Here is a 20060-nt window from a genome sequence, read left to right on the forward strand (position 1 = left end):
CCCTCTGCCTGTATTCTCCTATCAGCGTATTATGCTTTGTTCGGGATTTTCCTTGCCGTCACTTCAAAGTGTATGAGACTCAACAGTCAAATACCTTTTTCCAGAATCAGTAACTGCAACATAGTAACATCAGCAACACAGGCATCTGAAAATGTTACAGTTTTGCTTATAATTAAGTAAAAATGGCCATGTGGAAAAGAGTTAAAGTGGAAAATGTATAATGTCAGTTAGGAACTCAACAATCGTTGCAGAATTTCAAGGTAAATGTAAAGTAGAAACTTTCTCACAACTCTCGCAGCATGGCCTTACACTCCCCTTGTAGAGCACTGGAGACGATGTATTGAGTCATTTATGACCTCTTTAGGACCGGAGGGACATGCAGCAATCTTGTTAGAACTTGTTTCCTCCTTCATATGTCTCTATTATTGTCTGCTTTCTCTGAGGCACAGTGGCCTGTAATTGACACATTTTCAAAATAGAGACAAGGAAACTCACCAACTGATTCACAGATAGTGAGGAGGGGATATCTTAATGAAAGACAGGCAGAAGGTGTAATTGAAGGTATGAATCAATTTTACTGACAGCGCACAGTGAACAGATGTAAAATCTTTTTGTCCAAGCGACTGGATTCATTGTGGGATGTGTTTGATAAATAAAGCAGTGATCATTAGCCTTGTCGAAACTATTACAGAATTTACTTAAAAACTATCAAAGATAGCTCAGTAATAGTCTTTATATTTCACTTTTGTTTTCAATTTCATGCCCAAGCAGTCAAGCCATGTTGCAGGGTATATTGCATCGTTCAGTCTGTGTAAGATTTATAGGAGCAATATAACCGATAACTCCTACTTAATGTCGCCGGGCCCTCTCTGTCTCCACCGTCAGTGCTGCTCAGCTCACTTTCATATCCCACTTTTATGTCTCTCTGCTGTATGAGGTGCAGACACTCCGAAGACTCTGCTGTTACAAAAATACTGCTTTTAGAAAAAGCAGTTATATAATCATTCTGTATTCTGATTTATATGACACAGTTATATTATATAGCACAGCTTTTCGTGGCATTTTCTGATGCAATAACCTGCTTGATTTCAGGCATTCTGACTGTGAGACTTGATTTCTCTCGGTCATTAATCCGGGCTTTGCTGTAGTTGTCTGCTGTCCACAAACTGCTCCTGCTAAAAGATAATAATTCTGAAGAGTAATTTTGGGACAGGCCATTAATTTGCTTTGAAATGATCAAATAAAAATGAGGATTACCTGAAGCCAAGGCGAGATACAGTATGTGTCTTCAGTGATTGTCGTGCAGTTTCCTCTTTTAGTTCTACCTCCCAGTTTGTCTTCAGTCAGATTCCTCAGCAGTGCAATGATCTACTTTAATGATACGTTTGTCTTTCTAACAGTCATTCATCTGCTTCTCGATGGTGGTGTATCCTAAAGTATTGGAGAGTCACAGGACAACTCTGGCTCTCCTGTGCACTAACATCTACTAACTGTATGTAATGGTTGTTACCAGGACATTTTTATGCACATTTTGTCCATGGCGTGCGTTCCTGCCTGTCAGTCACCTGTCTGATTGACGCATGTCGGTGTGCTGTCAGTGTGAGTCAGATTCAGAACCTCCAAACCAGGCTGTTAAAGCCCAAACTGAAGTTTATGTTTATTTACGTGCTTTAACCTGGAGTCCACAGGACAAATAAAGTATGACAATTTGACATGATTAAATCATATACTGCACACGTACAGTACTTTTTATTTAACAGGTAAAACAAATCTAGACACAGTACTAGCCTGTGATACAGTCAGCCTACACACTATGTACCATTAAATGCCCACAGCCACACAATATGGAACACTACACTTACCCATTATATTCTTGTCATAATAATCTAAATAGAGTGCAGGAGGAATGAGTCCTGAAACCTGGAAATAAGTGAATATTTTAGCTCTTCTGGTTCCCTTGTCTTAAAGTCAATTTGTTTTTTGAATGGGTTTTCGGTTAGATGCCTGAAATAAGATCTGTAGTTAACACAAGCGCAAGAGATTTCGGTATAATGTTCTTTAAATGCATCGGTTCATACTCCGCAAGTTTTTACATGTCTTTTAAAAGCTGCCAAATGAGACGAAGATTAAACGCCTTCACACCGAGCACACAGGCTCGTCTGCTCGCTCAAAATCAGGTAGGCTTCTGTCAAGGGAACCGGGGAGATGCTTCACGGTTAGCCTATGAAACTACGTCATCCCTGCAGCACTCTGTAGCCTTAAATATTTATGGCTCATTAGCAATCTTATCTGCTGTTATTAAAAGTAGTCTTAATCAAAAGTTTTGTGATAAATGATGGTAAATGTTGCCAAGGACAGAGCAGTTTTCTTTAAAGTGGTAGTTGTGGATGTGGGGGGAGCTCATGCACATATTACCCAGGAGAAAGATGCTGTAAAGCAGCCTCTCCTCCACCCTCAGCCAGAACAGGTCTCCCCTCACCTCCACCATCTGAATGAGCAGGTCAGGACCGCATGTGCTGCTTGATTTTGAACTTTCTCAAGCATCTGCAGATCATTTCTTGCTGCGCTGGACCGCAGCGCAGGGTAATAGTTCACACGTGTCAAAGCCAAGAATTGCACAATCAACTTTAGTGTCATCCGGTTATATTGGAATGAAAGTATAAAGATGGATATATTTGGTATGGTGTGATGGAGTAATTAGAAACCTTCATATGATGCACCCACCTTACAAGAGGAAAGGTGGAGGTGTTATAGAGACAGTGGAAAAGGAAGTTAGGTGCTTTTGTCCCCAGGGGAGGGTTTTTGTTCCCTTGTAGTTGGTATGTTAGAAAACTTAGTTAAAAAATGTAGAACGAGGTTTGTGACATGCGATATGATTCACTGTAGTTCTATAAATTTGAGTATTTTCATGAATATTTCCAGGCTAATGTAGAAATTATGCATTCATGAGTTTTGGTCCCTGTAGGCGCTCTAATTTTTAATTCTGGCTTCCAGAAAACAGAGTTTAGGAAGCTGGTGTAGAAATGAAACAACACCCAGATTTCTATAAGACACATTTCAATAAATGTCTTAGTTTCTAAGTTTGATTCGATTTTGGATGAGCCATGTTAAGGGCCAGCAATCACAGCTTTATCTACATCTTTATTTTATGACAGCACACTCATAAAAGGAAGTATTTTATCTGAGGAAAATGTGCAAACTTGCTGAACTAGTACTGACACTTTATGCAACTCCATTGCAACTCATTGTTAAAGTGTTGCAAGGCCACCAGACCTTATTGTTCCTCTGACAATCTTTTTTTTACCTTTCTTTATCGAGTTTCCATAGGAGTGATATCACACACAATTTTTGGCAGCTCTATCTATGCAACATGAGAAATTCATTTCATTTTGCTGAAGAGGAATGTAAGGGATATGGGTAAAAACAACCTATTTTCATTGGGACGGTTTCATTTTCAGCCAATATTAGCTCATAAGTTAGAATGTGTCTGTGTGCTCAGCCTGTGTAAAGTCCTATATTCCTGCTTCCGACTATAATTTCCAGCGCCCTCTTCTTCATGTCCGTGGGCATGATTGCTCTGTTACATTTCATATTGTAGCAGTGTGATTGTGTCATGAGGTCTGGAAAAATACAGCGCCGTTTCTACGAAAAGATGTGTAATCTGTGTCCACTGTGAAATCTCGGAGAACCCATTACCTTCCTCTCTCGCCACGGATTACATGGATCAGATATTGAAAAAAAAAATACAACACTATTATCCATCCAATGCCCTTTTTGCACCCCTCTTACTATCCAACTTTCTGTCCCTTTTTTCTCTCATAATTTCTCAATTTTTTCGCTTCCTTTCCTTTTCTCACCACCTCCCTGTCTGCCTCTCCAGGGCCAGCATCGTCCAGAAGAGGATCATTTATTTCCAGGATGAAGGCTCTCTCACCATTCGACTGTGTGAGAAAGGTAATGACAGCTGCCTATCATCTCTTCCTCTCCCTCTTTGGCTGTTTCATCCTCGACCGCTCATCGTGGTGCCATTATCACTTGTTCTATCTTCTGTCGTTTCCCCTTCCCCCCTTACAGAGTAGAGCATCTCTGTCTTTCATACTGTGGTTAAAAAAGATATAAAACCAATACAAGCAGCAGGAAAAACTGTGAGGACAATGAATCACAGATCTCCTGGGAGTCTAAGAGGAATTTTAATACTGCGTTGAATTTCACCACAGAGCATCACCGTAGTTTTTTTGGTACCTGTTCACTGCAGAGAAAGATGCCTAGTTTGGAAAGCTGCCCACTCGCCAAATAAACACTAGACTCTTGCTGAGACAGTGTGGTGACGGGACTCTCTGAGGTCTGATGCACACCGTTATTGTACAATAAAAACCAGAGCCTGGACAAATGGTTTTCAAAATTCAATCTCAGGAGAATTTCACTTTCATAAAATCTCTCCTCTCCTCAAAAAAAAAAAAAAAATCTAATTTTCCAGGCTATTATGCAAGCCAATCAAGCCAGCCTGTTTTCAATTTGCTTACTCATTCTGCTATAACTTAGATGTCAAGTGCGAGTTTCTCCCGAATAATTTGGCGACTCATAAATATTCAACAACTCCCCTTGACCTATCTTTGAAAAACATTGGTCGAGGCCAATATGTGAATATTTATGAGCCTGCGTCAAAGCTAATGTGTCATTTAAATAGCAGTTTAATGCAACAATGTAATATTCTGACTTTCCCAATGGTTCTCATTGTAGTCATTCAACTGGTAATTTATGCAGGTGTGTACTCCCGTCTGTGTTTTCTTTCATTTAATTGGCTTGTGCATCTTGATGACCTATACATCTTAACGTGTGTGTGTGTTTGTGTGTGTTTGTGTGCCATGTTCACACCCTGTCTCCCTGTAGAGCGGGTGCCCGGTGAAGCCACAGAGGCTCCCGCCATGGAGTGCTGTGCCTGCGGGACAGCCAAGTACAGACTCACCTTCTACGGCAACTGGTCAGAGAAACTGCATCCAAAGGACTACCCAAGTGAGTTCAAACCATGTGCAGTCATTATGCAAGTGGAGGAAACACTGTCGATCTGCATGTGTGTAGATAAACATATATCTCCTTTATTTTGAAAATGTTGTTAAATACAATCTGGTGCTCTTTAAGTCCAAACTTAAGAGGCCATGTCACAAGTAACATGCACATAAATAACTTTAACTTTTTATGAAACTTAATGATATGACACTGAGCTTTGGCTAAGCCTCCTGGGAATTAGTCCGGGGACTTGACATGACTACAAGATTGACTGACAAGATGCTTTGCTGAGGTAGTGGCACCAGACAACATTAGAGAGGTGAAAATCATTTTAGGTTCATTATTAAACTGTGGTTGGACAAACTAGTGGACTGCTTTTCAAAACCTGGAACCAACTTTAGCCACTGAGTGACATCACTGGAGGCAGTTTATCAGATTACATGCAGCTTCCTCTGGAGCCACAAAAAGCTTTACACTACTTTTTCACATATGCAGTCGAACTCCCCAAGACCTGTAACCACACTTTAAAGTCTAAACTTTGTGGAGTTACCCTTTAACTAATTTACATAGAGACATTCTGTGAATAATCTATTACAGAGTTTAACCAACTGAAAAATATAATTCATTATCCTTGTCTCATAAGGACGACATTAGACAGTCAGCTACAGCAGCTTCCCATTCAATCAGCTAGTGTTCCCTCTCTTATTCATCTATCAGAATTCAAACAGTTCCAACCTAAATTTTTGTCATCTCTCCTCCTGTTGCCCAGGACGAGCCAACCACTGGTCGGCTCTGATTGGTGCGTCTCACTCCAGAAGATATGTGCTGTGGGAGTACGGAGGCTACGCCAGCGAGGGCGTCCGTCAGGTTGCTGAGTTTGGCTCCCCCATCAAGATGGAAGAGGAGATTCGACAGAAGGTAGGGTGGACATCAGATGGAGTCTCTGCGGGTTCTCTGTCACATCTCCATTTTTAATGTAACACAAGTGATTTTTTATGGCTTTTAACATGTGTTCTGAACCTCCACATCAGAGTCAAACCAAATGAAATTGGCCAAAAAGTGGAGGCATCAAACACAAATGAAGAAAAAAGTAAATTCCAAGAACTCCAATTGCGCTCTGACTGACACCTTCAACAGAGCATACACAATGTAGATACAGCATCATCATCATATGTATTCATGCCCCCTTGTGATATGTCAGGGGCTGTTACAACACACTGAGAGGTTAATGACAGGCTGAGGCAAGAAGAATCTGAAAAGACGCGCATGCACCCACACACACACACACACACACACACACACACACACACACACACACACACACACACACACACCCTCAAAATGGAAGCTGATGAATGTGCGATACAGTGAAATTCTCATTTCCACAGTGGGCAAAGCGTTTGCAAAGTGACATAGAGTGCCTTCCTGCTCTCATTAAACCAGATGCATGTTGACAGTGCGTGGTGCTGCTCTCAGCTTGAAATCAGACTCGATTGGAAAACATCAGCAGACTTCTTTTGAGTGAACTATGCCTTTAGGGGATCTGATATTTTTGGAAGGCATCCACTGGATAGCACCCGGAGAGGACAGGCTGTTGCCTCAGCTCCTCAAGTGTGTGTGTGTGTGTGTGTGTAGAGATATTGAAAGATAGCTCAGACAGGGGAGAGTGCATAACAGGACATGGTTGAGATATGTGCTTAAGCATGCTTGTGTGTGTGTGTGTGTGTGTGTGTGTGTGTGTGTGTGTGTGTGTGTGTGTGTGTGTAGGTGAGTCAAATGCTTGCATGCGCAGGGTTGCTGAGTGTCGTGACATCTCATATTAAGACACACAATGTTTGAATGAACCAGTACTAACATGTTACTTGTTTGAATTTCTGTTAAAACAATTTAGCTCACTAGTGCATGTTGTAGAGAAAATGTTGTTACTAGGGTTGTCAAAGTTAATGCAATAATAACGTCTTAACGCAAATTCCTCTCAACGGCGTTAATTTTTTTGGAAATGCGATTAACAACACATATTATGACCCTCGGCCCGCCCCGTAGTTTGGGAAATCGAAGCGTTTAAGCGGTAATGTTGTGGATGGCAGCAGAAACAAACCTCCTTGAGCAGAAATAGATCAAGAAAAGGGTCTTTTGAAAGACAAGTTCAGCTTCACAGCCCTGCCAGATGGTTTTCTCCACAAGAACAAAGTTATTTGCATTTCCTGTCCATGTGAACTGAGATACCACCGGAGTACGTCCAGTCTCAAATACCACTTGCTGGTGGAGCACACAGCTGAAGCAGAGGGCCCTCCTGCCCCTCTAAAGGCAGACCACCGGTTTATCTGTCATTGCTCTGGATTGTTGCAATAATAATAAACATATATTTGCATAAAGCAAGCATATTTGTCCACACCCACGTTGATAAGAGTATCAAAAACTTGAAAAATGTCCCTTTAAGGAACATTTAAAACAGATAAAAAAATTTGGAATTAATATGCGATTAATTGCGAGTTAACTATGGACAATCATGTGATTAATCACGATTAAATATTCAAATTGATTGACAGCCCTAGTTATAACATTTTTTTGTTTATCTATGTGTTTGAATTCAAAATGCTCCCACATATAACTACCCAACTGGTTTGTCATCATGATAGTCTGATCAACATGGGTTGCTAGTTTTCTCCGTTTTGAAACAGCGAGGAGAACAAACAGTGTCCCACCGTACTGGTAGAGCATGCAATTGGTCAGATGAACATTTCCCTTGACAGGAGGATCAGGGGATTGAACTGTGACTGACTCATCTACCTAACTATACCTATCTAGTTAAAGCTATCTGTATATCTGATAGCGTGGTAACTGAAAAAAAGTGGAATTAGTTTTAACAACGTCTTTAACATCTTTGGTTGTATTAGGTCATGGTGTAGGCAGTGTTGTGTTACAGTGAACAGGACAGCTTTATGGTAATATTGGGTCTTTAGTATTTTAAAATCAATGTTGGTATTTAAATTGTCCTCAGGCAGACTTTAGCATGCCATTCTTAAATTACTTTCCACACAATGTACTTAATACACAGTATATTAGTATCACAGCAAAGAATGATATATATATATATATATATATTTATACATATGCTGCTGTGCTGGTTGCTGGACTGAGGCCCACAGTATGTGGCTGTCTCTGTGCGTCCTCTTTCTGCCACACTCTCTTCTTCTGCGGGCACTGAAAGGTGTGTCCTGGCCATTTGCGAGGGAACAATAGTGTGTTGTTAGTGGGCTGTCAGTGTGGTGTGTGCCTGTCAGTTTAGGTTTGGGTTGTTGTGCGGAGACATTAGAGGCTGACGGACAGCCCTAACTCCTCTCTTGGCTGGCTCTCTCTGTCTCTGGGCTAATAACTACCCTGACACAATGGAAACTTCAGCCTAGTTCATGGCAGAATGAGATGGCTTGATTGTGTACTGTAGACTGGAATGTCAGCAGTTGAGCTGCAGAAAGAAACAGCTCGATTGTAAACTGTACACTGGAATGTCAGCTATTGAGTTGTTGGACTTTGTAACAGGGAGTCTTAAACATTTTTTAAATCAGTGAATAAATAAGGTCCTGTGTCCCGTTCACGTGATAAAGTATAGGTCCCACAATGTGTTTAGTGTATAGTAGACTGGTGTGTTTTTGCGGTATGAACGTCTAAAGCATTAGACATGCTATTAGTGCTGCAGCTTCTCTGTTGTGGACGAGTCAGGAATCTGTCCGGGTCTTCGTTGCTTGCAGGCAAACTGCAGGTAGAGCAATTCGAAGTGAGAATTACTTCTGTTTCACTTCACCGGCTGCCACAAATGATCATTTCTATTATCCAAATAATGTCCAGTGAATGTTCCCAGTTAGTTTACAGTACAACACTAAAGGTAAAATGAAATAAAACAGCAAATCATCGATAAATGATCACATTTGATTCAAAAATAATGAATTATTTGTCAACATTTTTCGATCCCATGATAATTTGATTAATGTCAGCACTAGAAAGTATTAATATTAAATATGAAATAAGTATTAAATATTAAGATTTTAGCCCTGGTTTTCCAGCAGCTGATCGCCGACACAAGCCCCAGATCAGAGGCAAATCAGCGCACGCTCCCGTGTGCGACTTTCGCCATGTGTGAACTGATCAAAGACGTGATCGCAGCAGCATCGCGACACCTGCTGGATACCTGGTTGAAGGTGGAGGAGCTAGGAACAAACTACGGCCTGTAGCCTTTCTCCCTCTCTCCTCTGCTATCATCCGCAGTAGCTCTCTGAACCCAGTCTTATCATGCATCTATTTGAATGAAACGGGCACATTAATGGCCCGTCAGAATACGTACACACAAGCTGTTCACAAGCTGAACCTCAATAAGGGCAGGCAGTTCTATGATGTAACTGCAAAAATCATCCCTCTCACCCATATATATTTTTTTCACCCTGTTTATTTGCTGCATATCAGCGCACAAACAACTCGGACTGCTGGGCCTCATCATTCCAGTGTCACATGTCACATGTGCGATCTCGCACTGTGTGATCCCCTGTTGTCACGTAAAGTGCAAACCACTCCAGATTACAAGAAAGAAGGTCGTGTAGCGTGACCGAACTATTAAATGCAATCCTCCTCTCAGCAAACAGTTGTGTAGCTTGTTAGAATAGAACATTTTAACATCATTAAAGGGATATTTCTACATTTTGGAGGTCTGACGATAACAAAATCTGCATATCGAGATCTCTGAAGTCCAGTAAGTAACAAATGATATCTTGTTTTTTTAATTTGTACAAATGTCGAGTGTAAAAAAAAACATTCCAGGGTTCTCCTGGATGTGTGTTAATGTTATGTGTGAGCTTTAATGCAAAGAAGAATGAGCAAATAATGATCAAACCTCTTTGGAGTATGCCACAGACTTGTCTGTCACTACCTGCTCACCCCCATGTTGATGGAAAGTCTGGTGAGGTTTGGCAGTACACGGTTTTACATTTTAATACAAGTCCCCATCTACTTCAGTTGTTTAGGAGAATGCTGCAACGCTGTTTTGCTGTGAAGCTCCTGAAATGATTGTGGACTACAAAACTTCACCTGACTTTCCATCAGTATGGGGATGAGTGGATAATGATGAGAATGGATGAACTGTTCCTTTAAGTAACTCGTAAACGTTTCCTTTGTTGAGTCTCATGAGAATATTCAATCTATATTAAACTGCAATAGAGGTGTGTGTGTGAAATGAATAAGACGTGCGAAACTGAGGTCATGCTGTGCTACATGTCGTGTCAAAATCGTCTTTGGATCGTCAGCTGCTTTAATCTCAGGTGATAATTAAAAGAAGTTCTGTCAGGTAAAGGGAAGCAAACTACATGTGTGTTCATCCAGGAAGTGATAAGTTTGTTCCAGTGTTTGTTTTAGTCCTCATGTACATTGCACACACATGCGTGTAGATAAAACAGTTTTCTTTGGTTGTTGAAAGAGATATTGAAGTTATCATTTCGAGCACACACACACACACATACACACACTCACATCTTTTCAATTCTCTGGGGCGTCTAAGTTCAGACTGGGAGAACATCGAAGAGGCTGCTGTAAAGGTGGGAAGCCGACATGGGTCAGTAATCCCTGTCTTAGCTGAGAATCCCAACCATCCACAGGAGCAATCAGCTGTGGTGATGTGTGGACAAAGCCTTAAGACCGACCTCTCCAGCCCAGCGCCGACCCGTGCTCCCCCTAACTAACACTGGCCAAAGCCCGGCACAAGACAGGCAGACTGGCAGACAGAGTCGCAGACAGACAAGCGGTGAAGAGACAGACCTGAGAGCTCTCACTGTGATGATACGAGTACAAGCCAGAACACCTCTGTCAGAGAGGTGCTTCCTCAGGCTTGTCAGCGACGTCATACTGTTCAGAAAGTCGTGCGGCAGAATTTAATAACAAATCAGAAATTACACACACAAGTTTTTTCTGGAAGCAAATATTTAGACGCTGAATAGGTGTTGACACAACCACCTGTTTCATCTCAGCAATGTTAACTAACAGAGTTGAGGTGTTTGTCGACTTGCTGCTGTTGTATTCAGAATGATAACATAAATCTATCGTCTCCTGCTTGTTGGTTTAACTCAGACTTGGCCGTGATGCCGTCCATCAAAATTCTCCCTTGTGAGCATGTGAGCACAGAGGCCTACTGGACAGGGCCCGACATGCATGAGCTTGTGGAAAATATGTGTGATAAAGCTCATTTGGAAAAGGCTTCAGGCGCATATCAGCTCATACCACAGTGCACACCGCACATCTCTGCACACCAGCTGAGAGTCACAGCTTGGTCTGCTTTCTGAAAAATGGATCTCTCAAAGCACTGGCACTGTTGATGTAGCAGGGTTTAACAACAGGTTTAAACGTGCCGAGATCTTGAAGCGCTTTTGTTGTCTGTGAAGCTGCCTGAACGCATCCTTTATAGCTAATAGAGCAGCATGACGAGGACTGTGCTCGCACAAACCGGTCGGAAATTGCTCATTTGAGCTTGGTTTCAGCTCACTTGTACGCAAGTGTGAGTAAGTCTCTGGAAAAGAAGTTGACGCCCGAGAGCTGAAGGACTTAAGAAATAAATATTGTAAAGTATTATGGTGGTATTAGTGGACCCAAAAACTGAGCTTCACAGGTGCTGACACAAATGACATCACTGAAGTCAGTTGATCAGATATCACACGGCTCTGTCTGGAGTCATAAAAGGCATTTTTTTTCACATATGCAGTGGTAAAATGTATCTGTAGTACTGGGTCAGACTATGTCTCTCTTGATATTCCTGCCAACCCTTCTCTCATTGATACTGGTCCTGATAGAAGAAGGAGGAAACCTCAAACAGGGCTGTTTGCTGTTGTCGCAGCTCGATCGATCTGGCCTCAGAATGTCTGACATGTCAGAAATTCATCTGAAACGTTGGATGTCTGTTCTAGAGCATCTGATCCTTCCTTGCTGACCCCGTACACTGCGTGGCAAACATCGCTCGACAAAGCTAGATTTCACGTGTCCGACTCTAGGATGAGTCATGTGGCTCTAAACTTGGGTCAGAAGCAGGCTCATGTCATACAGTGTGTACCCATCTGTACTCTAAGAACAAGTCTGTTTGTACGGGTACTTGCACAAGGCACAGTGAGTGTGTTACAGGCTGTTCAGGAAAAGGAGCTTTCTTCAGATATGCTTCACCACTAAAAAACAAGTAGATTAGGTTCATTTTCCAGTCAGTGCCCTTGACCAAGGCACTCTGGAGTTGGTCCCCGAGCTGCTCTCAGCTCCTCAGGGATGGGTTAAACACAGGGAGCAAGTTTCACTGCATTGTACTCAGTGTGATTGTGTGTAACGCGGAAACACTCCTCATATCATTATTATTCTTAAGGGTCCTATTCGAAAGAAAAGATGATTTTTGAGTCTCAATTCGACTCCCAATTCTTTAAATACTGAGGCTTTGGGACTGTTGGTGAGGTCGGTGTCATCCCGGCGCCAGTATTTGATTCACTGTTGCCTGAGCTCATTTTGAACGACAGTAGATGAAGTGGGAAAAGAAAGAAATGTGTTCCTTTGTCCAGAGGAACTAAAAGTATCTTTTTAATGTCACCACTCTCTTAATCAAGAAACTAAATTACGCGGCGCATCTTATTATTGACTGCTTGGAAATGTCACATGCAGACGAAAGCGTAAAACCATCACGCGAGTGGAGGTTGTTTAATTTGAAGAGCTGCTGGCCGAGATGTAAATCCTCAGTGCTTTTAACGCCACTGCCACGAGACAAAAAAAATAAAAAATCCGCAGCTGCCTAATTATTACTGCCTGTGAAATGCCACATGCTCTCAGCCAGGTGTGATCACACGGTGATCAGACAGCTAAATGTCAAGAGCTGCTGGCCATCGAGCCGTTTGTACCAACTTTAAAGGAGAGAAGTGTTGTCACAGGCCCAGTCAATTAGATTTTAATGAAGTTAATGCAATTCTCTGCCTCCCCAGTGAGTTCCGCATCCAAAATCTCAAGGTCTACCTGATCTAGCACGCTCTGCGCTGCACTCTTGCTCACCTCTAAAAGGATTTGTCAATTGTGTTCGTCTTCTTTCTGCGTGCATCGCTCAGCAGGCGCTCCGGGGCACTGCCTGTCATGGCTAAGGCTGTTGTTAAAAGCCATTTGACGTGCGATTCTTTTGTGCCGAAGCTTAACGTGTTTTTAAAAACTGGCTCAGCTTTTGGCACTGTAGGGAGCAGTCAATAGCTCACCTTTTCCTTTTCAAGCACGGAGACAAAGGAGGCAGTATAAAGACAGGTGGACACAGGGACAGATTTTCCCTCCAAACGTTGCCCTGAGCCTTTACGCCGGGCCATATATCGCCCTGGGCGAGAATCTATCAGGCCTCTCTGGGGAAAGCCGCGGCTGATATTTCCTCTGTAAAAAGTGTCACTTATTTCCATTACAAAGTCCCAGTTTGACAAAAAGTTTGACTGTTGGAAATGTGAAATGTGTCACGGTGACCTTCTCTGTGCCTGGAGAGATCGGTCATGGCAGGAGGTGCATTCATTTCTACTGATGGTCTGAGGCTTTTGTCAAGGCTCAAGTCTTTTGGTGTGCAGCTTGATTAATGCTCCTCAGTGGTGTAGTCTTTCTTTCCTTCCTGTCTTCCTAATGTTTCATGTCTCACTTGTTTTGCACCTTGCTTCTTCGTTGTTTTTTCCACACATGTAATTTCTTTCCCTTTTCCCAAAGGCAGGAGGGAAGAGAGGAAGGCAGGGAAGTCTTCCACTCTTCCTTCCTGCCTCATTCCTTTAGTGCTTGTTTTACTCCAGCCTTCCATCATTCGATTCAACTCCTTTCTTTCCTCCTTCCTTCGTCTTTCTTAATTGAGTTTGTTTGATAGATGTAGCAGTACCAACTTTTCCTTCCCACTCCTGACTCTGATGCCTGGACTTTGTGTATCGTCCGAAACGGAGTACCGAACCAGGAACAAGGCACTTAAACATCTGTATATTATTCTCACTATATTCTATATTATTATTAGATGCGGTTATCAAACGTCATTGTTGTTTTTTTCCTCTCACTGGTTTGTCGCACCAAACTACGGCCTTAGCTGTAGGACGCTGATTGGTTGAATTACCGGATGTTTGAAGCATGATTTGAAGCCCGGCAAGATGGAGTCTTTCTCTCTTCGCCTGCATGCTTCTTTTCTTTATTCCGTTTCTTCTGTCATTACACCCCTCCTAATTCTATTCCTTTTTTTCCTTCAATCCATCTCTGCATCCTCTTCCACCGCTATGTTTTCTCTGAACACCTCACTGACTAACTGATTGACGTCTCTTCACGAATACCCCAAAACATCTTTTTTTTTTTGCGTCTGGTCTAATGAGTGCATCAGTTTTCCACCTGTCTTGACTGTCTCTTTTTTCTGCCTCTCTCATTCTCGCTCTCCTTCTTTCTTTCTCTTTCTTCTCAGTGATTTGATTATTCTTCTGTTTCTACGGGCCTATTTCTTGAGACAGATTGTCAGAGAAGGGTGGAGGGTGAGACGAGGAAGAGAAGGCAGGGACGGGCGAACAGGAACAAGCGAACTATCCTTCACTTTCATCTCTCTACTCAAAACACTTCACAGGAAATTGCTGCAGACATACCACAGATAGACAGAGAGGCTACCAGGCAAACACACACACACACACACACACACACACACACACACACACACACACACGAACAAACTCCCAACATCTTTATTGCTTTATTGCAGAGAAGTCCGGACGGCACCAATGAATAGAGAAAGCAAACACGAGGCGCTCCAGGAGCACTCGAAGTCTCCCTCTCATTCCTTTCTCATGGCTGACACCTGTCAGATTAAGAGCGAAGGAAGTAATGCTAAGTGATTTACTTTCTCCTTCTCGGAGTGTATCTCTGTGTGCATGTTCACAAACCGCCGTCGCTCTCCGAGATGTTTTGTCAAGCCGTCACAGCGTCTACACTTTCGCAGGAGAAATGTTTTTGTGGTGCTGCTCAAAATCCCTCAGCAGGGACGTTTCTCTCTCCGTCAGTTTGGTCGTTAGCCAGCGTTGCTGTTCATCATGCGTGCAGTGAAGGGGAGTAGTAGTCAGCTCCGTCCCTCCGTCTCTATCTGCATTTTACACTCTGACTCAAAGTCCTTTCATTTTTACAATGCAAAATGTGTGGATACATAAAAAGCTGCTTAAAATCTGATTATTTTTTTATTATTTGAAATAAAATCTTTTGGGCTTTTGATGGACAACTCATTAGTTTAAGTCAGACCTTATTTAGTCATTTGTTAGTTAAAGTTTCTGAGCGTTGTGAAGCTACATGAGCTACAGTTGCTACCTGCTTTCAACATACTGATGTTAGCTTACAGGCCAATGGTAGCTAACAAGTGTTCCTGTCTGGATAAGGCAGCTAATTAACCAATAGCCCATAAGCACTAAAGATAGTTAGGTAAATGTAACGTGAACACTATTCGCAGCTTTTGATATGTGACGTTAGCTGACATTTTTATCATTAGTTTTAGTGGTTTGTTCTGGTTGTTTTGTTGCTTCTTCATGTTATTTTTAATAGGCATTGTGAAGGCATACAGTCCATACATTTGTAACTTTTTCGTTCGTCGATTTGTTGCAGCTGCTGATGTTCCGACTAGTTTTTGTCCAACCTCTACAGGTCAGTAACTTGAAGTACATTTACATTCTCACCAATGCAACAACGATCACACAGTACTTGTGATTGTACATATTAACTTTTTAAAATGTATTTGCTAATGTTTTGTTGTCTCAAAATATAAAAAGAGTGACATTTAACTTGAGCGCAGTGAAGACATAATTATAATTAGGCTTCGATAGGCAATTAAGGAATGAAGCTTTTAAAATGGGGAAAGAATTAACTTGATTCTTGATTATGCAGTTGTTTTTTGTCAGTAATTAACAATTTGTGGTGGCTAACTAAAGAAAATCTGCTTATCTGCTGAAGCATTAGTAATTGGTAAAAAATGTAAATGGTTAAGGTTTGTACTTCAATTTAGTGACCTGCAGACGTTGGGCAGAAACTAGCTGGAAATAAAGCTGAAACAACTCATTTCAATTTAGCAGCCTGCTGTCGGGAAGGTAGACAGAAACTAGCTGGAAAATAAATGGCTTGATCAGCAGAAGTAAAGCACATTGCATTGTTTTGAAGATATAACCAGTTCTTTATCAGCTGCTTATTGGAAAGCAGCAGAACAATCGTGAAAGTCGTGTTTTCAAAAAATGTAAATGTATGCAAAAAGGTTATTGTGGTACTTCGAGGGTAATTTCAATAAAATTTTAAATATGTTCCTTCGTAATTACCACCCACTTAACATGACATTTCTGGACCTGTACATTAAATGTTACTGTTACATTTTTATCCCTGCTCTGGCAGGAAAATAGGTTACATAAACACATAAACATCTCTGGCAGTTCCAACTTCCAAAGGGATTAGAGAAAAATAGAGGTGGGGGTGGGTGTCATTCTGCGGTAAGACAATGTAATTTTAATCTCTATAATTATGTGTTGTGAGCATCTGTGTCACATCACATCGTCCCTTCGGGAATGAGAGGTGATAGGCAGCTTGTCAGGCCTTCATAAATAATGACACACTGATGCCAACAGCACTTCTTGATGGAAACGTGGGGAATAATTTTATTTTCAGAGCGTGCTTGTTATTCATCATATAACAACTCCCCATCTTGATATCTATTGGTTGGAGGTGTCTTGATGAGTTCACACTGTTGCCTTCCGCAAACCTGACGTCTCGCACTTCTCCCTGCCTCAAGGCATGTTCCTTTTAATCAGACACACATCATGTTCGATAAAAACTGGATGGAATACATTACCCCTTTAACCTCTGGCTGCTGCTCTGTAGAGAAGATGCTTTGCTTGTTTGGTTATGTAGTTCTCACATTTTATTTTGCTCAATTTATGCATTTCACACCCATACATGTCTGTGCTGCACTTCATTAGGCCTCGGGTGATTTGACAGTGTTTGTCAAGCTGGTCATAGAGCAGGTTCCAATGGAGGGTGTTGTCAGCCGCACTATATTTGGACTTAACTTCTCTCGTCTCCGGGAGCGAGAGGTGGGTGGAAAATGAGAGACAGCTCAGCCTGGCAGTGGATTTGTGTGTGTGTGTGTGTGTGTGTGTGTGTGTGTGTCTTTTCCTCTCTGTGTATCTTTATGATACGTGCAGACGTGGGAGTCGTATAATGTAACGCTATCTTGAGTTCTTGCTGTGAAAGAGTGAGAGGTAGTTAAGTCAGGGAGCAGCTGATGACAATGGGACATGCACACACACACACACACACACACACACACACACACACACACACACACATCCCGCTCACAGAGTCGGTCCTGGGGGATCTCTGGAAAGCTTTTGGCGGCTGACAGACGGACAATGTCTCACAACTAACTCTAATTGGCTGAGAGTTTCGGGAGGGAGACAACTGGGCGGATGAAGCGGAGGATGAAGACAGTGACAGCTGAGACACATCCTTCCTAGTCTGACAGATTGTTTTATTTCATTTGTGCTCTGCAACCTCAGCTTTCGAGCCCCAATTAATAACTGCTTCGCTCGAATTTCATCACCTCCTGCATCATCACTGTAACATTTCCGAATGCACGTGTTCAGTGGAAAGATAAAAGCAGATGGAAACAGATTCTGGTAAAGACACAACACACACAAGGTGGAATGTTAAGACCATATCTGTGTTCTGTTAAAGGAAAGTACTTAATAGAGAAAATGTTTTTTACTGCAGATTTCTTTATTTGAGTGACCCTGAGGAGGACTGAGGACACAAACCTGGCCATGATGATTAATTAGACGCAGAAAATATTTTTTTTATTTCATGTAATTCTTCCTTTAAAACTGCAGCATTTTGAATCGTGTAGGTGTGCTATTAGGGGACATTGACAGGCTCAGAATGCACTTTTCCTGTGCAGGATTATTTTACTCTAAAAAAACTAAGTCGTCCTTGGGCTAGCACCCTAATTAATGTTGTTTGTCACTGAAGGTGTTTGACTTAATGTTCAGTTGAAAGGACGTAAGAGATCAGTCTCATTGACAATGCAAGCATAGTTTCCTGTTAATTATTGGACATCTTATTTATGTTTTAATGGAAACATTAAGACGCCAGTGTGTCTGTAAAGGATTACAGAAAATGTGATGCAGGTACAGGTGAGATGTGAGGCTGCCTGCTGTGCAGTAACACAGGTGAAGGAAAACAGTTACACATTCATAGAGCCATTCTAAATGTAGAGAAGAAGATGTTCTTGCTCTTTAGAAAAGAAGACTTCTTTCTTTTGCTTAGAAGGAAATTACACAGCCACGTATTATATGAAGTTTTAAAAAAATGTTTCTTGAAAAATGCGCCCATCTTAAATGGAGTTATTGAGGGTTTTTCAGCCATGTTATCCAGGGATGTCAATGCCGTTCTGTCCGTTTGTTCATCACTTTGGTACATATTGAAATATCTCAACAACAACTGGATTGTCTGTATTTCGGTACAGCTATCAATGGTCTACAGAGGATGAATTATGAGTTCTCAGGTGAACTTGTGACTTCTTATCTTGCTCCACCAACTTGTCCAGTGAAATATCTATCACTCTATCATCTATCTATAACACCTGCAGGATGGATTTGCACAAAATCTTCGGAGGATAAATACAAATGACTTTTGTGATCTCAACCGTTCTGTTATGTTCCCTTCTGAATGAAATGTAGCAACTTAGTGATCCCTTAACATTTCATGTAGCAGCATCATCAGGTCAAAGTTCAATGCTTATACAATGGTCTGAGAGAATACTTTATTCTGATTGGCTGCAGGGTGTCAATTCATTTCTGATATACGGACACCTACTAAAGTAGTTCCAGTTCACCGTTCTAAATTGATGCACTTTAGCCTGAACCTAACATGAGTGGCATTGGCATTAGCTGACTGCATACACCTTGACGTTAGCAATACATCAAATAAAGAAAGCTGAGAAGTGTTGTCCTTGAGTGCATCATCCTCTGAACACCGCAGGATGGCACCTGTAACACACAAAGCTGCAGGAAGTAGCCTTCACTTCTACTCTAAACTTACTGTATGAAGCGATCATGTTACATCACATTTGCTGGCAAGCTAGTGTTGTTAAACATATCGTCAAAATAGATTTACTGTTTGTCTTCGGTACGCAATGTTTCTGACTTTGAATCTTGCTAACATAACTTTATCTATCTGGCGGAACAGTTTATCTCCTGTTGCTAAGCCTTATACAAGGTTCGTTCTGAACCTTGTAGGATGGTACAATTGTTCCAGGTGTTAGTCAATCCCTCATGTGTTGCCATGGAAACAGAGTTATGGCTTGTGAAAACCTTTATATTTTGGTTACTAAATGTATGAAAATCCAAATTACTGGTCGTCATTCCTTTATCTTTGGCAAGTGACGATGGTATAAATCCTGGTGTCTGGTGTAGATGCCTCTGCCTGCAGAGGACGGACAAATCCAGACTTTAAAAGTCAAACACAAACTGTCGTAAACATGGTGAGCAGCACTCCGGAGACAGCTGGACTCACTGACATGAGATATCTCCCTCCGTCATCCCCTTTGGTATAAAGCAGCGCACATCAGCTACGTTGGCAGACATTAATGTGAGGTTTATGGACATCAGCACCCAGGGGTTTGGGTACTGAAAGGCAGACTTGTTAGTTATCGGTTTCCTCTTAGAGCCATATGGAGCATCCAACATGATTTAAAGGCAGAAACCTGAAGACTACCTGGCACATATATATTTATTCTTTAGAGAGATTACTTTGTAATCCAAATTGGATTTTACAGCAGGTTTATTGGTAATAGTTGACTAGAAGGGTTTACAACTCAATTACATTCTGCTGTTAGACAGGATGACGACATCTCTCAAAGCGCATCTCATGCCTCTGTCTTTCTTTCATCTAGTGTTGAAAGGCTTTAACGCTTCACTTTGTAGTGGGACTTCATTTAAGCTCGACGCTCAGATGCACTGAGGGAATTTGTGCTTTCACACTGTTCTATCAGC

General features: G+C 41.7%; 1 protein-coding gene across 1 annotated transcript in view; it reads left to right on the forward strand.

Moving 5' to 3' along the window:
- The window catches only part of spon1b (spondin 1b), a 103444-nt gene that overhangs the window by 33474 nt on the left and 49910 nt on the right, over positions 1-20060 (forward strand). The window contains exons 4-6 of the mRNA XM_084365415.1: positions 3881-3954; positions 4891-5013; positions 5777-5925. Coding sequence (XP_084221541.1) covers positions 3881-3954; positions 4891-5013; positions 5777-5925 — 346 coding nt within the window. The remainder of the gene's footprint in view (positions 1-3880; positions 3955-4890; positions 5014-5776; positions 5926-20060) is intronic.

Source organism: Pagrus pagrus, assembly GCF_965226575.1.
Source record: "Pagrus pagrus genome assembly, chromosome: 10".
NCBI lineage: Eukaryota > Metazoa > Chordata > Actinopteri > Spariformes > Sparidae > Pagrus > Pagrus pagrus.